Genomic DNA, 19735 nt, shown 5'->3' with positions numbered 1-19735 from the left:
GACAGTTGAAAATATAAAACAGCATGTAGAAGATAACGATAAACAATGAACACTGAGGCTGAATATTTCATAGGTTTTTATTATTTCTCTGGAAAGCAAGAGTGAGATAACAACATCCACCGCTAGAAAATTGGAAATCTGTCCGACAGGCTGACAGAACATGAGGGAATGATATGCCTCAACGTCAATTTATAAAACAACACAGCAGACGCATTACCATCTATATGAAAATAACAGGCATTCAGGAGCATGTGGGAGCAGTCTCACGATGTAATAAAATAAAAGTGGATGACCATGGCATAATAGTACATGTGGGTATATGTATATAAAGATAGTTGATCATTTATTGTCTGATTGTTTATAGAAATATGACTAGATTTATCTTGAAACAACTATGTAAAGACGGGATAGAACACAAATTCCGGTGTTACCCTCCCACATCAAATTGTTCAGGGAAAAATAAGGCTATTTTTAAGATTGTTTTTTCTTCCTCCCACCACCAAATAACGTCACCAAGGTTCTGAAAACATGGTAGTCTGGGAATTTATCAGGGAAATAATGTATTACAGACCCTCCATTTCCATTTTTTGCAGACCAAACCCACATCTGAATGTAAAGCAACTGTATATGTTCTCATGAATCAAAATGTTAAGGTCCCATTAGTTTAAGATAATTCCTTAGGTCACATTCAGCAGTGAAACGTTTCAAAACAATGAAAACCTTTGCAAATGTGAAACCTAACACCAGGTGCATCTAGCAAATGATGCAGTACAGAAACATGAATAATAGAAACATACATAGGCTACATGTTTGAGTGGGTGTTTTATGGCTTACCCATTTTGTGGCAACATTTCATGATGCCTTTAAACCTTTAACAAATAATTCACTGCTGAATGTGCCAACATGCGCCTGTATGCGTGTGGGAGACAGTGAATGTGACTTTAATTAACCAGGTAAACCAGACAGTCTCCGATGTCAACAGTTAGGCCATTGTCAGCGATGGTGACCTTATTCTGCTCAAGATTGACATTGAACAGTGATTTATTAGAGATGGGCAGTTTGCCCTGCTCCTCTTGTCCCAGGATGGGCACCCGGCGAGGCCCCTGCACAGGATCCTCGTACCTCATCAACTTGACTCTGGACAGATCTGGTGGAGGGGAGAGAGAGAGGACAAAAGTGAGACACGTGGGAGGGATCAAATGAGTTCAGGGAATGTTAAAGTTGAGCAGGGGAATTGATTTTGAAATAAGAGCAGAGAGGGAAGATGAGGAGGGAGAAAAGAGAAGGGGGAGGAAGGAGCAAGAGATAAGAAATGATAGGCAGAAAGTGAACTAGCTACAAAGAAAATTGGCTCAAATGGAACTGCTCTTTCGAAAAATATTGCCCTTCAACATTCTTTTCTTTTCAAATTTGCCGGCGTTACAAGAATGTGACGAATGCAAGGACGGACAGATAACCCAAAATCATATTCCTTCCAGCCACAACCGTCGCCTGATAGGAGGCATAAAAAGGAATGCTTCCACTTTCCACATAACTAATTAAATGTGTGCAACAACAAAAAGTTAGTGTTTCCCAGTTGTTGTGAAGGCACATTCTAAAACCATCGTTTATTAATTTCTGCTGTACATTCATTAATCTTACTAACCTTTGATGAGTCTGTTGACCTTGGCTAGCCTGCGGATGATGCTGTCTCCACTGTCGCCCTGCCGGATGTCAACCTTTGTGGAAAACTGGCCGTTGAATGGCTGAGGGTTGACCAGGGACACACACACTCCAGGCTGTGGAAATAGAGGCGAGACATATTCATAAATCGCACATTATTGTTGATTTGAAAAATAAAGAATGTTGTCCATAAATAAACCCACACACAAACTACAAACATCTATGCAAACACAGGAAAGTACAGGTCCTAAAAGATGATAATATACTAAAAGGATACGTACATCTATTCTAAAATGCATGCATACTGCTTTGAGAACAGCCAGCACAGCCAATAGCATTTACCTCTGATCTGAAGACACTGAATGGTTTCCCTGGGCAACAGTCCTCCTTCACTTTGTCGTCACCCTCGGTCGCAAACAAGACGTCGATCTGCTCCAACTTTTAAGGACACGAAATAGAGGGATTAGCAGTTAATCAGTCCAGCACCAGAGTGTGTATACAGGTGTGTTTGATATGCACACACTGACAGGGCTGATGGCCAGGCTCCTGCAGAGATCAAACATGTACTTGGTTTTATGCTGAATTTTCACATATTCAATATTGGGGATGCAAAGAGTTAGGAAGTTAGTGGCAAGACAAAAATAACAAAGAGAACAGAGAAACTCCCAAAAGAAAACCTACACACAAGCCACTGTAAGTAACATCCCCCTTCTACGTGCTACATGATTCCTCTAACATCTTGTCTTTTTGTGTGGCAGCTGATCTTTAGCAGTTTTCCTTCTGGAGTTCAATCCACGCTGGCTTAACAAAAGTATCCTAAGGACTTGGCTTTTACTTATTGACCAACCAAAGCTTTTGTGCAGACAAAAGTATAAAGGGCTTTCCTGACTGACAACTGAGCTCAGAATTGTCTCAACCTACTTTGCAGAAGTGATAGAACTCGGCTTTAGAGCTGAGATATTTTTGAGGAAATCAAAATGCTGCACCTGCAAGTGACAGCTGAGATTGTAAAGCCAAACAAAACCTTCTAAAGTGAACTCGTGTTTATTACTCAGTTTTGAGAGAATAGTTCAAATACAGCTCCAGAAGAAATTAAGAGACCAGTCCAATTTTTCTTAAATCTTTATCTCTACATGTATGGCAGCCAGTCCAGTGTCTGTTGAATTCCAACATAGAGAACAATTGTCAGTAGTTTATAAAATACAATAAAAAAATTAAAAAATAACACGAGACATGGCTATAAATAATAAAACAAGAGAAAATTATAATGCAGAGGTGGTCTCTTAATTTTTTCTGCGCTGTATATTAAACCGCTATGTATTTCCCTCTGGTGTGTTTTAGGCTGAGATGCTTTTTTCCGTGAGGTCATCCTTAAATACTATGTTCGGTCACAATACATACCTCTAGAGAGTTGGTTAAGTAGACCAGATTTTCCATCACAACTGCCCGCTCATCAAACTCCAGCTCAAGAGCCAAGGCCCTCGGCCCGTTCTTCACCAGGTTCTCCTAAAGAACACAAAGCAGAACCCAAAACATCAGAAAACCCCCGCAATAAAAGCATGACTGATGGACAGTTTGTATGGGAACAAAGTAAAATCAATGTGAAAGCAAGGAGGAGTGTTAAAAAGAAATACAGATGTTCATCCTGGCTGCTGTTGACAAAAAATGTTGAACCTGGCAAAGAAACAAGCTGAAACAAGCTGTAAAACGTGTCTTTTGTACTCTTTCAATCAATAAAAACATTGACTCTAAAGACCAAGTATTCTGGATATTTCGGTGAAATATCAATATAACACTGTTGTTCAAACAGCATTGGCTACAGTCTTGCACAAAGAGGAATAACCAAGAAAACAAAATCTTTGAAGATGCAGACTCCATCTTCCAACAGAATAACCAGAAGAGGCTTTGGACCAATCAGAAGAAGAGCTGCGCACAAAACAACAAATAAGCCATCTTATGGACAAGTTGAATAACCCATAGAAAGAAAATAGAACTAGAAAGAAACTGCAGTGATTTATTGTCCATGTTAAAAGTTCAGAAGGTTAGAGACTGGATGTGCCTTTCCCCACACACACAAACACTTCTAAACTGTCACCCCTACTTCCTCCAGGTTTACCTTGATCATGGCTACAAAAGGCATGACTCTCTTCATGTATTTCTTCAGCTCAGGAAGGGCTCCCAACTCGGTTGCTATCACTTTGTTGTCTGGAAGAGCCCCATTGTTGTCCTGGAAAGACACAAAGAAAAAAAGAAAACAAAAACAGGTAAGACAGGAACACAGGCCAAGAGCGGAATACTGGGAAACTGCACAGCATCACCCCCATGATCATTTAAAGACAGGGGCGGGTATTCCAGGGCATCACTACGCTATGGACCTCTGTGCTTTTGCATACAAAATACATAAAAGATTTCTACTGTGTGTGAATGTTGTGCGTTAGTGTGTCACCTTGTAGTGCTTGCCAAGCAGGGATAGGGCGCTGTGCTGCCACGGTGGGTAGCTCTTGGAAACGTACATGTTACAGTGGGAGGGCTTGGCTGGAGGCTTTGAATCACCTTTCTGTTGGGAGGGAGAAAAAAAAAAGAGGACAATTTTAGAATGATCCATCTATCTATACAGGCAGGTACATAAGACGATGTTTGCTGGAGAATTATGGTCGCCCTCTGACTGAATGTCAAGGTTATAGACACATTTTCCCCCAAAAATCGTTCTGCTTCCTTAACATCTACAAAAACACGGTTACTGAATAATTAAAAGACTGCCTCTTTCCCCTTCTCCTTTTTCTCTGATTATCCTTCTATCTTGCCTCCATGGCAACAAAACATTTACAGCAAATCCATAACAGCAATCTGGAAGCCAGAGATATTGGCTTCTCAGAGCTTGTCAATACATGTTTTTGCCACTTATCGAAGTTCCAAACTGTAATCAAACACAAGATTACCTTTCCTGCTGTGAACAAAGCACAGTCTTGAGACTTCCAAGTGATATACAGGATGCGTAAAAGGATGGGAACAAATCGATAATCTACAAAGCCTACATATCGAACTGTGCCCCATAGAGCAATAAACATGTGATTCCTACAGATTATGTACGCATGACGAACACAGTTGCAGGGACATTGTCCTTTAAGTTGACGTCTTTATGCACAGTCTGTAATAAGTAGCTCCTTTAAACTAGCTTTTCCAAATACCAGTTCCAAGCAGATGAATGCATAGAACTCGTAAGATCAAGTAAAGTCAAAACTGCTGTGTTCTTTGCTGGGTCCAAACAGCAAAGTCGACCTGTATCAAAGCTTGAGCTTCAGTTCTCGGTAATAGATTGTCTAATTATGTCTGAACCTTAATAGATGAGATAAATGGTTTGAAATGATTGAGAATCAATACTCACATTGTTTGATGAAATGCTATTAAACCTAAATCTACTTTTGGCTGCCTGATATTATTAAGCTTCTCATTGGGCCGTTTTGGGTTATTTTCTGCCTCATTGTGCCCTTCATCAAACAACCATGAATCTGTTAAACAACACCTAAGGGAGAAAAGCCTCTTGCTATGACGCTGCCTCCGATTTAACTATCAAACTTTTCAACACAAGAAATAGATTTTATAAAAACTATTAAAGAGAAAAGCAATCGACTCTGAAGTCAATATTAATTTCCCCAAATTACTTAAAAACACATAATTAGCAGTGAATGCAGCAGCAGTGAAGCGTGGGAAACAACACAGACGCATCTTACTTTGTTTTTGGGCGGCTGCATGTACGCTTTGAGTCTCAGTCGGAGGTCGTGTGCGGTCTCCATCAGGTACTGAGAGGAGCGGATCAGAATCTCATCTACTGGACCCGCCACAGGCCATGGCGCCTTCATCAGAGAGCCCGTCTATAAAGGAGAGAGAAGAAAGAAGGGATGACGAGGAGAAAAGGGATCACACCATCAAAAAGTGCTTTAGGGTCACAAAATAACAAAACCAGGCGGACGCTGCATGTGTACGAACGCCTGACTGATGTTCGTGACACCATGTCCACTGATTGCCTCTTAGCTCTTTAGAAAGCGGGGCTGAATACATGACTGGAGCGTACACTGTAGGGCTTTTGTTGCTAAGCGACAACCAAAAAAAAAAACATCTCCAGAGCAGCAGCAGTCTTTTATATTCATACATTTGGATGTTAAAAATATTCTCTACTCTGTGCTGTTGGGATCGTTGGCAGTTTGTGTGCTACCAACAGAAGGGGAGTGTGTGTGTGTGTGTGTGTGTGTTAGCAGCAGTTTCACACAAGTAATGAGCAGTGGGAAAAGCTCTTCTGCAGACCTACATGAACATTATCTTAGCCTGTTGATCCCAGGTGTATTCAGGAAAATCAAAAACACGGGAAGATCACATTTTCCTTAGAGTAATTCTGTTTCACCTCCACGTTTCAAAGGGATATAAAGTTAAAAGACTGGAGAGACTTGAGGATGAAGGGCACATTTGAACCCGTAATCAGCAGAAAGCCACGTTTTAATGTCAAATCCAGTTTCTCCTCACCTTGCCAAGCAGACCCCAAGTGTATTCAGCACAGGTGTGGGCAGATGGGGGCCAGCAACAGAGTTTGTTTCTCTATGAACTGGAAGACAAGGTCTCTGTGCATGCCCTCGATCGCCAGCTCACGGTACTTATCTTTGGCTGCCTGCAAACACAGACAAAAACAGTTCATGTTATTATGGGAACTCTAAACTCTCCCAGACACAATCTTCAATCCAGGGAATTCCCCAGACACTCAGAATGAAATTTGAATCCTCACTCATGTTATGCTCCATCTCCTGCAGTATTCATAATAACATCATAAAAGGCTTACGGCGGATGAAAATCAGGCTTGTTTTTAAAGACTTAAAGATGATTAAGTGTGCGTTAGACAAAACTTTATACTAATAATGGACATTTTATTTACCTGGAACTCAAAGAAGCCACACTTCAGGGCCTCCTTGTACATCATCCTGTCATAGTGCTGTTCGGTTTTCAGGATGCCTGCATTCATCTCGCTGGACAGACAGGACACAAAATCATTGCAATCATTCTGCAAAGCCAGTTCACTTTGCAGCACTAGAAAGAGCACGGTCAGAAAGGTCAGGGTTTCACGAGCGAACCATAGAAACTCTGAAGGACTGGCTCACTTTGCTTGCTGCACACCTCATTTTTACTTGTCATAGGAGCATCACTTCGCCTATGGTCGAAAAATCCCACTGCAGTGCAACATTAGAAGAAGAAAGAACCCTTAATCGTCCCACAGAGGGGAAATTTTACATTCTGCATTTGTCCCATCCTAGTGTTAGGAGCAGTGGGCTGCCATATGTACGGCGCCCGGGGAGCAGTGTAGGGAATGCTGCCTTGCTCAGTGGCTTCTCGGTAGCACTTGGTCTTTCCGGGACTTGCACTGGTGACTTTTCAGTTTCCAGGCCAAGTCCCTATGGAGTTCCCACCACCATCCTTGTGTCTTACACTTACGAGATATTGATATTGCAATGTTTGATTTTTCTTGTTTTAAAGACTGCATTACAGTGGACTGATGCAATTGTTTAAATTCAAAATACTGTATAGCTTCCCATTATTTGCTATTACCCGCTCAGTCATTATGTCCTCAAAAGTGATGATTATTCATTAAAAAATCTTATTTGTCAGTTTTCTGTTCAAGCTCCAATCATCAAGAGTATAAAATAAATTAAAAATAATGGGTGTTGATTGAGAATTAAAAAACTGTTAAATAATATATTGATCTCTTTATGGCTCAAATCCCAAACATTCATTGGTGGTTTTGGTTCGATCAATGTGTGGTTTGCACATTAGGAAGACATTGTCCCTTTTGGACTTTATAGACTAACAATGAATTAAATAATCATTTTAAAATCATTATTTGAAGATCAAATGTCTCTTAATCATTTGCTACTAATCCAAGCTTTTCATTTCTAGTCCTTCATCTCCTGACATGGCAAAGACCCCATTGTTGGAGGAGGCTGAGCTGAGTTTTTCAAGATGAAATTCTATTTCCCCGTATACTCAATGTCAATACCCATGTACAAGGCCTTGCTTAAAGTGACATCCTTAATAATTGAAAAGCTAAATATCTCGGTACCTGACATACATCCCTGTCTACATGAAGTTCTGCATGTACCTGGCAAAGACCCGGTCGTTGAAAGTGTCTGCAGGTCCTGTCCTCAGGTTGTTCTGGTTGGCGATCATCTCCTTCACCCACTCCACCCAGGTGTAGAGGCGCAGGATGCCAGCGTCAGCCATGGTCTCCACAAAGTTGGCGTCCTCCACCGTGTCCCCGGCATCGGCTAGAGCCAGACGCATACCTGAGAGAGGTAGGTGTGTTTGAATAGCAGTCAGAAAACATGCAATACAAAGCGAGGTTAAAAATGGTATGATCAATGCCCCGGTCTCACCGAGTCTGTCATTTGCTCATATTAAATATTCAACTCTATGAGCCCCCTTAATTTTAGTGTGCACATTAACACGCAGGGTTTTCTTGTTCTCCAAAAATACCTTGACAACAAGTTGAAGTTCAGAGAGTTTTGGGAAAATTCTATAGTCTGAGAAAACTAAGAATACCCAGCAGACATCACACAGATCTAAGACAGGAGTCAACCTAATACAACTATCTGCTGTCAGAACTTTCTTTTACTCCCACAACAGGGGTGGCGTCTAGAGATGCAGCAGACACATCTATATATTATTCACTTTGTTCAGAACACAAAAAACTCTTGAGTAGAAGAATTAAATAACCAATCCAAAACAGTATGACTGCACTAACCCTGAGGTAAACTAAGGGCTGGAGGAATGCCACGGTTCACCCGTCACTACCAGATATACATACAAAATAATCAGAGAACTTTAACTTTGAAAAAAAAAGACTCACAAAAGAACAACAAAAAAATCTCTAAATTGATTATGATCATTAAATATGCCTTACAGTACCCACAAAACACGAGACTTTTGAAATATAAAATACATTTTCATAGACACATCATGACTCATTGTTGGTCTCACGACTCCTTTGTGAATCTGTGTTGCTCTCATGTTCCTGTAAATATTTCATTTGGAGTCTCTACTTCTCTTCTTTCTTATGTTTCTAGTTTCCTGTGGAGAGACGAGAGGGGGTACCACCTATATGAAATGGCGATTATGGAATAAAAATGGCATTTCTACTGAAAAAATATCAAAAAGCTGCAAATATTGCATCTGACGGGAAGACCATAAATACCTATAATGAGACGTACAGTGCATGAAAGTGATCTGATGTATAAAGTAGCTCGAAACACCCAATAACAACACCTCAGCTAACTTATGAAGATTTTTTTTTAATCATCTTCAGCGTGGGATAAAACATGCCCGGTATAATCAAGTGTAATGGCCCGTGTCTTATGAAGACACTTTATAATCCTTTTTAAAAACGTACACCTGATGTGTTTTGGCTACAATGTTCCAATGAAACATGACGGAGATAAAAGAGTAAACAATCACAAAGAGAAGACAGCAGGGAGACCAATCAAACAGAAAGTGTGTGTACCGTCTGCCGAGAACTTGTCAATGGCTTGGCAGAGTGTGAGGAAGTTTCCAGTTGATTTGGACATCTGGCGAAAAGAGAAACAGATGTTAGCAGACAGAACCTTCCGAAGCGCGTCCGCCCAAACAAGTTCATTACAATACTTGGTGGAATAAATCCGTAGAGTCACGGACTGCCTGTATTTAAATCAACAAAAGAAAAAAATCAAATGCTCATCTACAGCACATACAGTAATTAAAATACTCAACAGCATCAAACATGAGTTAATTACCGGCATGTAGGAAGGGAAGTGTTTGAATACAAAGATTTACTGCAAATTGGAATTATGGAAACGTTGTTATTCAATGTTTCAACAACCCAGACACAATTCCACATCTGATGAAATCAGATCTTTCATCCTGAGGTACTAACTTAGATATAAAGAGAATCATTTCAATTTATAGAGATTAATAATTCCCAACATTATTATTTGACTCACCTTTTCAGAGTTGAGGAGCAGATGTCCGTTGGCTCTCACTGCCTGTGGCCACTTCCCACTGTGGACAGGAGAAAATGTTCTCACTGGAGTCCTCTTCACCATCAATACAATAACCCCAATTCATTACTTACTTACAAAAATACATGTAATAATTTAATCGACTTCTCTTAATATTATACCGTTTCCCCAGCACTCAAATGCACGTTCAGGCAGGAAATACGTTTTAAATCATTATTATGATATTAATTCATTATTATTTTTAATTAAGGACATTTTTCCATTATACACACGCATCTCGATACAACCATATACAAAAATGCTTATACAATGTTCAAATGAATGCTTCATCCATCAAATTATACTTCTCAAAGAGGTTTATTCTACTTTTTTGTTAAACAAATGAATATAAAATCACTGGATTTAAACAAATTTGTAGAGTACCACAGCTAGGTGTACTGTCATTTTAAACCTCTGTAGAGTTAATGATGAGAATGATAAATGATATCACAATCCTGCTGGACAAAAAATGTTCATTCCAAGATCTGAATTCTATAAATGTTATCACATGCTGTGAGTCTTGCCCTTCATATCTCTGTCCTCGACATTCAAGCAGGGCGCACTCACCTGTCTTTGGGCCACATAGCCACGTGGTTGTACAGGTAGTAGGACAGGTGGTTCGGCACCAAGTCTTTGCCAGAAACACGGACGTCCACAGGGTACCAGTACTCAAACTCCCTCCTCAACCTCTGCAGACACTCTTTAGGGATGTCCGTCTTGGGGAAAGGAGACGTCTTAAAGAAGATAAAGTCCCACACCTCTCTGGTCATCTGCGCCGGCCTATAAAAGGGAAAATAAAGGTGAATAGAATGACTAAGCGAGGGTAAAACAAGGGATGTATCGGGTTGAAGCAAGGTGAAGAGAGGTAATTAAATGCAGTGTGTTTCAATTTGGTTCGCAGTTTTATCTTAGACCAAGGGAACAGATTTGAGGACACTTAAATTAAACATTGAGCTACGAATTGATTTTTCTAAACTGTGTCTGTAATAGAGCAACTATATTTACTTCATTTCATGGATGAATAGCGGGCAACAAATTGACTGTCTGAATTTGAAATGATTACATTTAGTTATTAAATTGCAGTCTTTTCTCCCTCAGGTGAACAACATCGATGCTTGTTTGGAGGTAGAAAGAGAAGGACGAGGGAAGGAGAGGGGACACGGTGAATCAGTTAAGGCTTAATCTGTGTTTATTCGAGTGTGTGTGCCTGTATGTGTGTATACGTACTTGATGCCCAGTGGTGAGGCTCCTTGTCCGTTGAGCACACCTCCCTGGAGGAGGTGGGCTACAGTGTAGTAAGCCATGTAGATGGTGGAGTCCGATAGTGACTCAATCAGCCACTGCTTGTCCCAAGGCAGCCGCGTTCCTATGGTAACCAGGAGGCAGACACACAGGCACACGCACGCACACACACACAAACACACACACACACACGAGAAAGCAAAAGGGAGAGAAAAGTATTAGGAAAGACAATTGTTGTCTCCTCTGAGCTGAAACAATCTTTTGTTGCACTTCCATCTTACCAAGCTGGCTACATTCTGGTGCCAAGAAAAACACAATGGAGTAAGTCCTGGCTTCATTATGTAATCCTTGGCAAACAAGCCGAGACGTACATATTTTATTGTCGAATAAACTCAGACGGACCACAAGTGTCTGACCTGCTGCTTGGACAGACAGAGCAACTCATTGTTTTGCTGCTCATCCTCCAACTCAAATGTTGGTCATTGTTAGGAGTGTGTGCGAGGTGGGGAGGCTACAATACTCAATTAGCCTCAAATGCACTAAGCACTCCCTAAAAATCACACAGTGAGTTCTTATTGGTATGTTTTACTCGCATGCTATGGTAAAAAATCATTGATGCAAGCATGATTATTAATTCTTCTTCACAAGCAGGAGCTACATAAATCAAGATCATTCTTTAAACGATGTTCCATTTGTCAAACATAAAATGAATGCATCTACTCTTGTCTTTTGTACACATTTTTCATTCACTTTTATTTGATTTGAGAATTATTTATTGAGAAATAAAACATAATTCATAATATAAACACTGACTAATAACACACCTTGGTAATCATCAAGAGTGGTTTTACAGTGTACTTACTCTGAGACTGGGATCCGGTCTGACTATGGCTCACGGATTTATCTTCATCAAAACTGAATCTACCTATGCTTTTTCTAGCATGAATACAGATCTTCATATTCTTAAAATATTAGGGGAGATTTGTAAAGTAGGAGTCATCAGCCGGCCTAGACTGTACTACACTGGCATGTACCGTGTGCCAGCTGGCCCTCAATCTGCATTTATTCCTGTCTGAACAGAGAGGGAGGCTGTTGCTAGGTGCTTTATCATCAGTCCTCTGTCTCCATCTATAGACCAAAACTGTCAGTCGTAAATTAGATGAAACATATTTTAGTCCTGTTCATCTCTAGCAGGATGGTACCTTTACATGTCAAGACAAGCAATAATACTCATTTTATAACATGCATCAATAACAGCAGTAATAGAGATCTATAATTCACCTATAACTGCAGTCCTGAAACATCACTCACACACAAACCATATGAGGCAACCACTTACCAAGTCCGTAGGTGCGAGAGCAGGCGTGCTCCTGCAGCCAGGCCAGCGTGGCCTCAAAGTTTCTCCTGGTCTCGTCACAGAATCTGTCAATATGTGTGCAAAAAACACATCATTGCATCACAGGAAGATGATGATGCAAACTTTGGCATGATAAGATGTGTTTTCAGCACGATAGTCACAGTCAGTTTTATTACGATCCATTTTCTACTGTACTATATCATTTAGATCTTCACACGCCCACAAGAACAGAATAACACTGCAGAAGGCTAAATGTGTCTTACGTCTCCAAAGACTTGAGGGCTTCATTTGCCTGCTGCTTCCACTCTGCATCCCCATAGTCCAAATACCTGAAACATACATCTCACATTAGTCAGAGATTATTAGTCTTTCTTCCAGAATGAATCCACTCAACCTCACAAGTAAAACAATCTTTATATTCAATTATATTCCCTGGTTTCTTTAACAGTGCCATGCAGCTTCAGATCCATTTAGGTAGTCCTAATAAGTCCTTATTCTTACAAACACACTAGATTTATAGTAGAATATTTCCTGAGCAGGATCCACTCACCACTGGTCGCAGAGAGCCACCACACACACATCAGCTGAACGCGACATGACCTGTTTTTCCGGCTCCATGTAGATCATGGCCTCACCCTGTAAAATCGAAACAGAACCAACATCATTACTGGCAAACATAGCTGAAACACCCATCACACAAATGAACTCTAAGACACTCTGTAGCAGTGCAAGCATAGAGAACACCAAACAAGCAGAACAAGTACCACAACTATTTCGATATATTTTATTTTTAACTTGTCCTTTATGTATGAGAATCAAATAATATCTTACCCTCTCAATCATCATCTTCTGGATGGGTTTTTTGACATCCTGGACCTTCTGCCCCTTGTAGCCATCAACCAGCATGATCTAAGACAGGAAGTCATTGAGCAAAACATTTCATTCACACTGAATTCTCTCACAGTGCAGTCAACAAGAAGTGGGTCATGTCTGCTGCAGTGCATTCTACAGTCCCAAACAATCTTAAACCGCTCAGTGGGATGACATATCTTCAATTTACATATAGGCAGTGTGTTCTGCTAGATGTGCCGTCGGGTGGCCCCATGCAGTGCGTTCATTTCAATTCTTCTTTTTAAAATGTGCATCTGTTGACGGTGAAGGGAGCTGAACTCGTACAATTTTACAAGACTAATGTCATGATGTTGTGACAGGAGAATAAAAAAGCATAAACATTCAAAGGCTACTCCTCGTCTCTGTAAGCGTGTTGTACACATCCAGTTTTCTTATGAACAGCTTTTCCAATAGTAGACGGAATCAAACTGTCAAGGGGCCACACAGAGACAATAGCCAGTGCATTAATAATTTAGTCCAGCCTTAAGGTGGAAATCAATTGGCTTGTGTCTTGGAAATAAATTGAACAAGCTTCAAACTTAAAGTTTAATCCACAAAGGGCTTGCATTTTGCTGACCTGTGCACAAACCGAACCGACTCACCCCTTCGTAGAATCCCTTCAGGTAGACTTTCTCTTTGGCCTCAGCCAGCTTCTCCTTGTCATTCTGGCTCTGGATCTTCAGCTCATCACACACCAGAGGAGCGGAGAGGTTCCCATAGCCTGGGATCTCTATGATGGGGACCTAACATGTGCACAGACACACACAGCAAGGCTCCATTTAGCAACTTGGGTGTGAATTTCACACAGGCCTTTTTGACTTAAACTGGTGTGTTCAGTTTACCGGCTCAAACGGCAACACCATCTTGTCTTCAATGCCGTACTTCTCTCGTAGAGCCTGTTGGAAATTAAACATTAAGAGACACATTATAAAAACAAAGAATATAGGGCATGCTTAAACAATGGATGACTTCTCCCTTATCAACCAGGGGTTTACTGTACAATCTTTAATCTTACATTCTGTTATTGTATATTTAATTGTATTTACAAAGAATCCTGCATTACTTGACCACTTTCAACATTCCATGCAAAATTTAGCTAATTGTGTTATAGACTTGTACTTATAGACTGGTTTAGTAAAATAGCTGCACCATTTTACTCTTATTTAAACTACTGTTTCATTTTGCACTATTTTTTAATTTAATTATTTACATTTAATTATTTTTGTCTTTATATCTATGTCTATAATATGCTGCATTGTTGGAGGAGCTCGGGACCTGAAAAGTTAATTGCCATAACTACACTGTAGCTGCTGTGCATCTGATAATAAAAACCCTTGAACCTTTAGTCCGCAGCAGACTGATTTAAAAGCACAGTATGATAAAACATTTCTACACCTTGATTTCCATACTGCACTTGAAGAGGTTTCCTGTGTTTCCCCGCAGCAGACCACATTTTAATTATCTGTAACCGTCACCTGTTTTTTCTTGATGTCTCTGAGAGCAGCGATGTCATCAGGAGCATCGGAAGGCACACTGGTAACTATCCCCGTACCTGAGGAAAACAGAGCAGACAAATGGTCAACACGTTGAATGTATTTATGCATACACAGATCACGTGTTTCTCATTGAAATGTGCAGTATACACTTTCAATGCTATTACACTGGAGCGAGTAACTGTGAAAGGGGGACAACCAACATACACGATCTGGAAACAGATACACGTGAGAGGCGGCTTCAAAACCGCGATGACACACACAACACAAGAGATTTGTTTTTATTGAAATTCCGACATTTGACTTTCTAATTAAGGTTGTTTAGAAAGAAATCATCAACAGGACAGATGGGAACACACTGATAAACTACTCCCCTCGAGCAACAGACCAGAAAATAGATAGGACAGACTTCTAAAAGAACAAAAGGCACTGGGAGCAATTAGATCCATTTTACATGTTACCAAGTGTTCTCCCTCAGGTAAAAATAAAAAACAGCCATTATTTCTATTCATCGACATCACAGTACATCACTTTGTAAATTATAGGGTGACCTTGGCCTGCTATTTTGAGACTTCCCCACTATTTTTGCACATACCTCCACAATAATAAATAACTCAAGGAGGAAAAAGGGATAAAGCTCAGTGCAGATTTTCAGCAGAGAGTAATACCTGAAGCAGAGGGGCCGGAATAAATCATCCTTATTTGAAACACACGGATATAAAAAGACATCCACAGAAAGAATCCTTTTGAAAACGATGATGCTTAAACCAATGTGACGAATTTCTACCTTAAAAGAAAAAACACTCTAACCATGAATGTATCACTGCGACTTTGTCTAAGCTTTGGACTCATACCTTTGTCTTCCTTGATGGTGAGCATGGGCAGAGCATAGATGATCTTATAGGAGGTCAGAGGAGCGCTCAGGGCACAGCCAAGGACATCCTAGAAAGAAACAAAATGGTGCACAACTGATTTTATCTCCTCTTTATTAACACAGACTTACATATTTGTGGGTAAAGGGAAAAAAAGCAGAGCAGAAGTAATCAACTTGTTTGCACTATAGCTATGAAACCTTAACAATCAAACTGTCTTACACTTTGAATGTACCTCTTAGACTTGAAGGCTTCAATCCCTGATATCTTTAGCTGAAAGTAAGAAACAGACAATGTCCATACCTGTCCCAGGATCTCCATGGCCAAGGGCACCACCCCATTCTCTTTGGTGAAGCCCTGGTAGGACATGTTCCTGGCAGATCTACTGGTGCCGATAAAGATGTCTCCGTTGGTCGTCTCGAAGGCGACGTACTTCATGTCGGGCCTCACCCAGCAGTTGGTCTGACCGAACATGGTCTCTGGTCTCAGAGTGGCGGCCACTAGGAAGATGTTTTTGCCTTTCATGGCGCTGTGAGAAAGACAGCTTTAGCACTTTAGTTGTGTCTCAATTTAAAAGTTAATGATATAGTGATTATCAAGATGGGAACTACACTTAAGTGCATATAAAACTGTTTGTGGTGTAGTAACCATCCTTTAAAACATGTTGGCATTATAGTATGTTCAGTGTATGTATTCTTTTACCTGCTATAAAAGACTTTGGCCTTGAACTTTGCCGTGTACGGTTCAACTATTTTCATCTTGATGAGAGTGTACTCCTGAGGTCCAACTCCCTGCAGGCGAAGACATGTGTTAGTTGGGGGGGAAACAAATTACAGCTCTCAAGACAACCTCAGTTCAAATAAAGACACTCTTTTAAAGGATTTGGTTGTTTTTCCTTTTGTTGCTTAAATTATAAACAGATATTTAAAATATTAAAGCCAAATTATAAAACAGTAAATCAAAGAAACTCTCTATGTTTTTGACGAGAGGAATGTGACTTCGCATCATAAGAAGAAGAATTTCAAAATGTATTTATTTTTTGAGAAACCATTTCATTGTAATGTTTCCTGTGCGACTCACAATCGACTGGGAAATATTTGATAACAATTCTGTTCGTCACAACCAATACTTTATTTCCCATATCCAGGTAGGTTTACCTCTCCTGTTTGCCTGTCGTGGTCCATGCAGGGCTGTCCATCCTTCGGGGAGTAGACGGTATACCTGCAGAGGAGTCATTAACATTAGCTGATGTCTTGACTTTAAATATTCCATATGCTTTTACCCCATGGAATGATATGACTTTGGTATATGACACTGTTTCAGGTAAAAGAGTCAAACTTATCTAGACAGCAAAAAAGCCGCACAAAAAGGAGGGGCTGCCAAAAAAAATGCTGGCGATCAGAAATAGAACTATATGGACACTCAGCCCAAGTAATTAATAAGAATAATTTGGATGTCAACGTTATGAATGAAGCATACTTTAAATAAGATTCAGTGCTATGTAAAACTATCATTTGATTTGTCTGTAATGTGTGATGTACTTAGGAAGCAGGAAGCTTATCGATTATGGAAGTTTTTGGGGTTGTTAGAAGGTTGGTGAGCTTTTTCTTTATCTGGTAAATGGTCCTTGGTCTGAAGAAGTTTGAGGATCAGCACTCCTGACAATCTCACCTTTTGCCAAACTTGATCTTCTTTCTCTCCTTGAGTGTGGTGAACTGCCACCTGACGAAGGAGTCGTAGAAGGGGTTCACATCGGTGGTGATGAATGAACGCCTCCAGTCCACCTGTGAAGCGATAACAGGAAACAGAGATGTAATCAATGACTATGTACATGTCACTCTAGTGTTTACCTCTTAACATACAGATCATTTAGCAACATTACATTGCAAGGAGGCTTAACAGTAAAACGTTTTGCCCTCTTTAAAAAAAAGATCTTACTATACCACAGTTGTTAGCTATAGTTAAGTTATTAAAATGAGTCACCTTGACTCCCATCTGTTTGAGATCTTGGATGGCCAAAGGAGGGAAGTACTCCAGCCAGTGTTCAGCGTTGGCAAACTTGGTAATCTCCTGGTCACTCAGGCCCAAAGACCTCATGATGTCCCATTGGAAAATGGCGGATCCGGTTTTGGCCACTGCTTTACTCTAAAATAGGAATAACAAATATTACTAATGAAACAGATCTATGGTTGTTAGTGGAAAAAACATTTACTTAATATTGTATTTGTTTCTTCATATGTCATCAATCTGCATCAGATCCCTACCTTCTTGCCCTTTGCCTTGTCCTTGATGATGAATTCATCAGACGCCTCTGGCTTCACCTTCTCCTCTTCCTCCTCGTCTGGAAACTGTGGAGGGTTTCCATACACCTCCATCTCTCTCTTCAGCTTGTCTGCACAGGCCTGGTGGATACAATATAGATGTATGAATACCGGGAGAAAGGAAACGTTAGTGTCTGTCTGAGGGGGTTAAAGGCAGGGATGAACTGATAAATTAATAAAGTGGAAAATACGTGAAAAGAACTGGAACTGAACATCATGTCATTTTGTTTTCTTCCATTGTGCAGGGAAGTACAGCAAAAAGTGTGGTTGGTAACAACTTGTATTTTGTGTTTGTTGAACAAATGGTGGGACTAATGATCACAATTAATACATAAAATAACTCCCACAACTGGAGGTAATTGCCACACACACACACAGGACTTATTTATTAGACAGGAAAAAAAGCCACTAACTTTGATTGGCATTCCTGTGCAGTGCAGCCCGAATGGGAAGAGGCATTTCCTCCCTTTCATGGCCTGGTATCCAACAGCAAACTACAACAAAAAAAGAGCATCAGTGAGTCAGAGACGAGCGATCATAAGTTGGATGGATGCATATCAAGTATGTTTCCTGCGTGCCTACTGAATAATTTAATGTCTCAATGTTTACCTTCGAATGCCATTGTATACAAACTTACCTCACATTTTGACAAGCTGAAGGTGTGACCAAGGTGCAATCTGCCATTCATGTAGGGGTAGGGGAAGGTGACAAAGTACTTGGTTTTGCTGCAATAAACAGGAAAAAATTGGTGTTATGCAACAAAGGCTCATCCTTGATACGTCAACTGTTCCACAGATGAGCCTCACCAATACTTGCATGGCTGGTTTTTTCAAAAGCAACAAAAGACATTGCATACATACACTCGAAAACAATAGGTGTTCTTATTGCATTAGAAAGAGATCAGTTAAAGGAAGTTACCTGCTCTGATCTTCTGTGGTATGGCAATCTATGTGAATTGCTTTCTTAACAGAGAGTCTTACACCTGCATATTGAGCTATTCCTGGGTCAAATATGAGAAGTACAGCCTTAGGGATTAAAATATATGGTACCTCCTCATACTCACTTTGTGCTTTCCCCAATTGTTGTCGGGGCATCATGCTCAAATGCCTTCTCTCTCTCCCATTTCTCCTGGATCTCTATCTCAATCTTTCTCAAAAAGTCCAACTTTGCTCTTCCTTTTCGCTCCTGGAAAATAACAAAATGATAGTTCATTAGAGAAAAGACAGTGCAGTCAAATAATGACTTAACCAAGAATATAATATAATATGCAAGAATACAAAAATAATAATAAAAGGCTATAAGTGTTTAAAAAGAAAACAGCTGTTATCTCTTGTCCAGCTGCGTCAGATTTCTCTCAAGTCTATTTCTGCAGTTGGCTCCTCAACTAGCTTATGTTAGCTAACTTAGCTAACAGCCTCAGTAAGTTATTGAGACAAAACCTTACCATTGCATTTAAACCATAGTAAACATTCATAATATTGAAAAGAATTGAGCATTAAACATACCGCCATGTTGAACCAAGTTGCGAGCAACTAACAACTCTATTGTGTGGACTGAAGAAAACAGAGAGCGTGTAGTTTGACAAGGGAAACCCACGCCACCGGTTCCTGGCTGATGACACACACGCTTCTCGCATGGTTTTCTGGGAAATGAAGTTCGGAGAAATTCAGCACTCGTGTCGTTAGATATCTAGTGAACTAAGCATATATGTTCACGTATACATATATTCAGTTAATTGGAGGTATTGTAAAACACATACGGTAGGGCCACTGCTACGAGTTTAACGAATAACAGTTTAATTTTGACTTGAAATTATTATACCGTCCCT

General features: G+C 40.2%; 1 protein-coding gene across 1 annotated transcript; it reads right to left on the bottom strand.

Annotated features, from left to right (window-relative positions):
- Nucleotides 1-63: 63 nt before the first annotated feature.
- On the bottom strand, nucleotides 64-19541 carry LOC134871837 (leucine--tRNA ligase, cytoplasmic-like). Its single transcript, XM_063894769.1, is given in 33 exon segments — nucleotides 64-1147; nucleotides 1646-1778; nucleotides 2005-2100; nucleotides 3064-3168; nucleotides 3779-3889; nucleotides 4109-4219; nucleotides 5394-5534; nucleotides 6181-6207; nucleotides 6209-6322; nucleotides 6584-6674; nucleotides 7802-7985; nucleotides 9200-9263; nucleotides 9675-9732; nucleotides 10299-10511; nucleotides 10959-11097; nucleotides 12313-12395; nucleotides 12594-12659; nucleotides 12881-12966; nucleotides 13162-13239; nucleotides 13824-13964; nucleotides 14064-14117; nucleotides 14697-14773; nucleotides 15569-15656; nucleotides 15890-16115; nucleotides 16289-16377; nucleotides 16744-16807; nucleotides 17258-17370; nucleotides 17570-17731; nucleotides 17851-17988; nucleotides 18321-18401; nucleotides 18545-18632; nucleotides 18971-19092; nucleotides 19413-19541. Coding segments are annotated over 33 exon segments (3555 nt in total). The 5' UTR covers nucleotides 19419-19541; the 3' UTR covers nucleotides 64-941.
- Nucleotides 19542-19735: the final 194 nt, after the last annotated feature.

This window comes from Eleginops maclovinus, chromosome 11 (genome assembly GCF_036324505.1).
Source record: "Eleginops maclovinus isolate JMC-PN-2008 ecotype Puerto Natales chromosome 11, JC_Emac_rtc_rv5, whole genome shotgun sequence".
NCBI classification, from domain to species: domain Eukaryota; kingdom Metazoa; phylum Chordata; class Actinopteri; order Perciformes; family Eleginopidae; genus Eleginops; species Eleginops maclovinus.
Note: the sequence above shows the minus strand (reverse complement) of the source record. Positions and strands in the feature narration are given on the sequence as shown.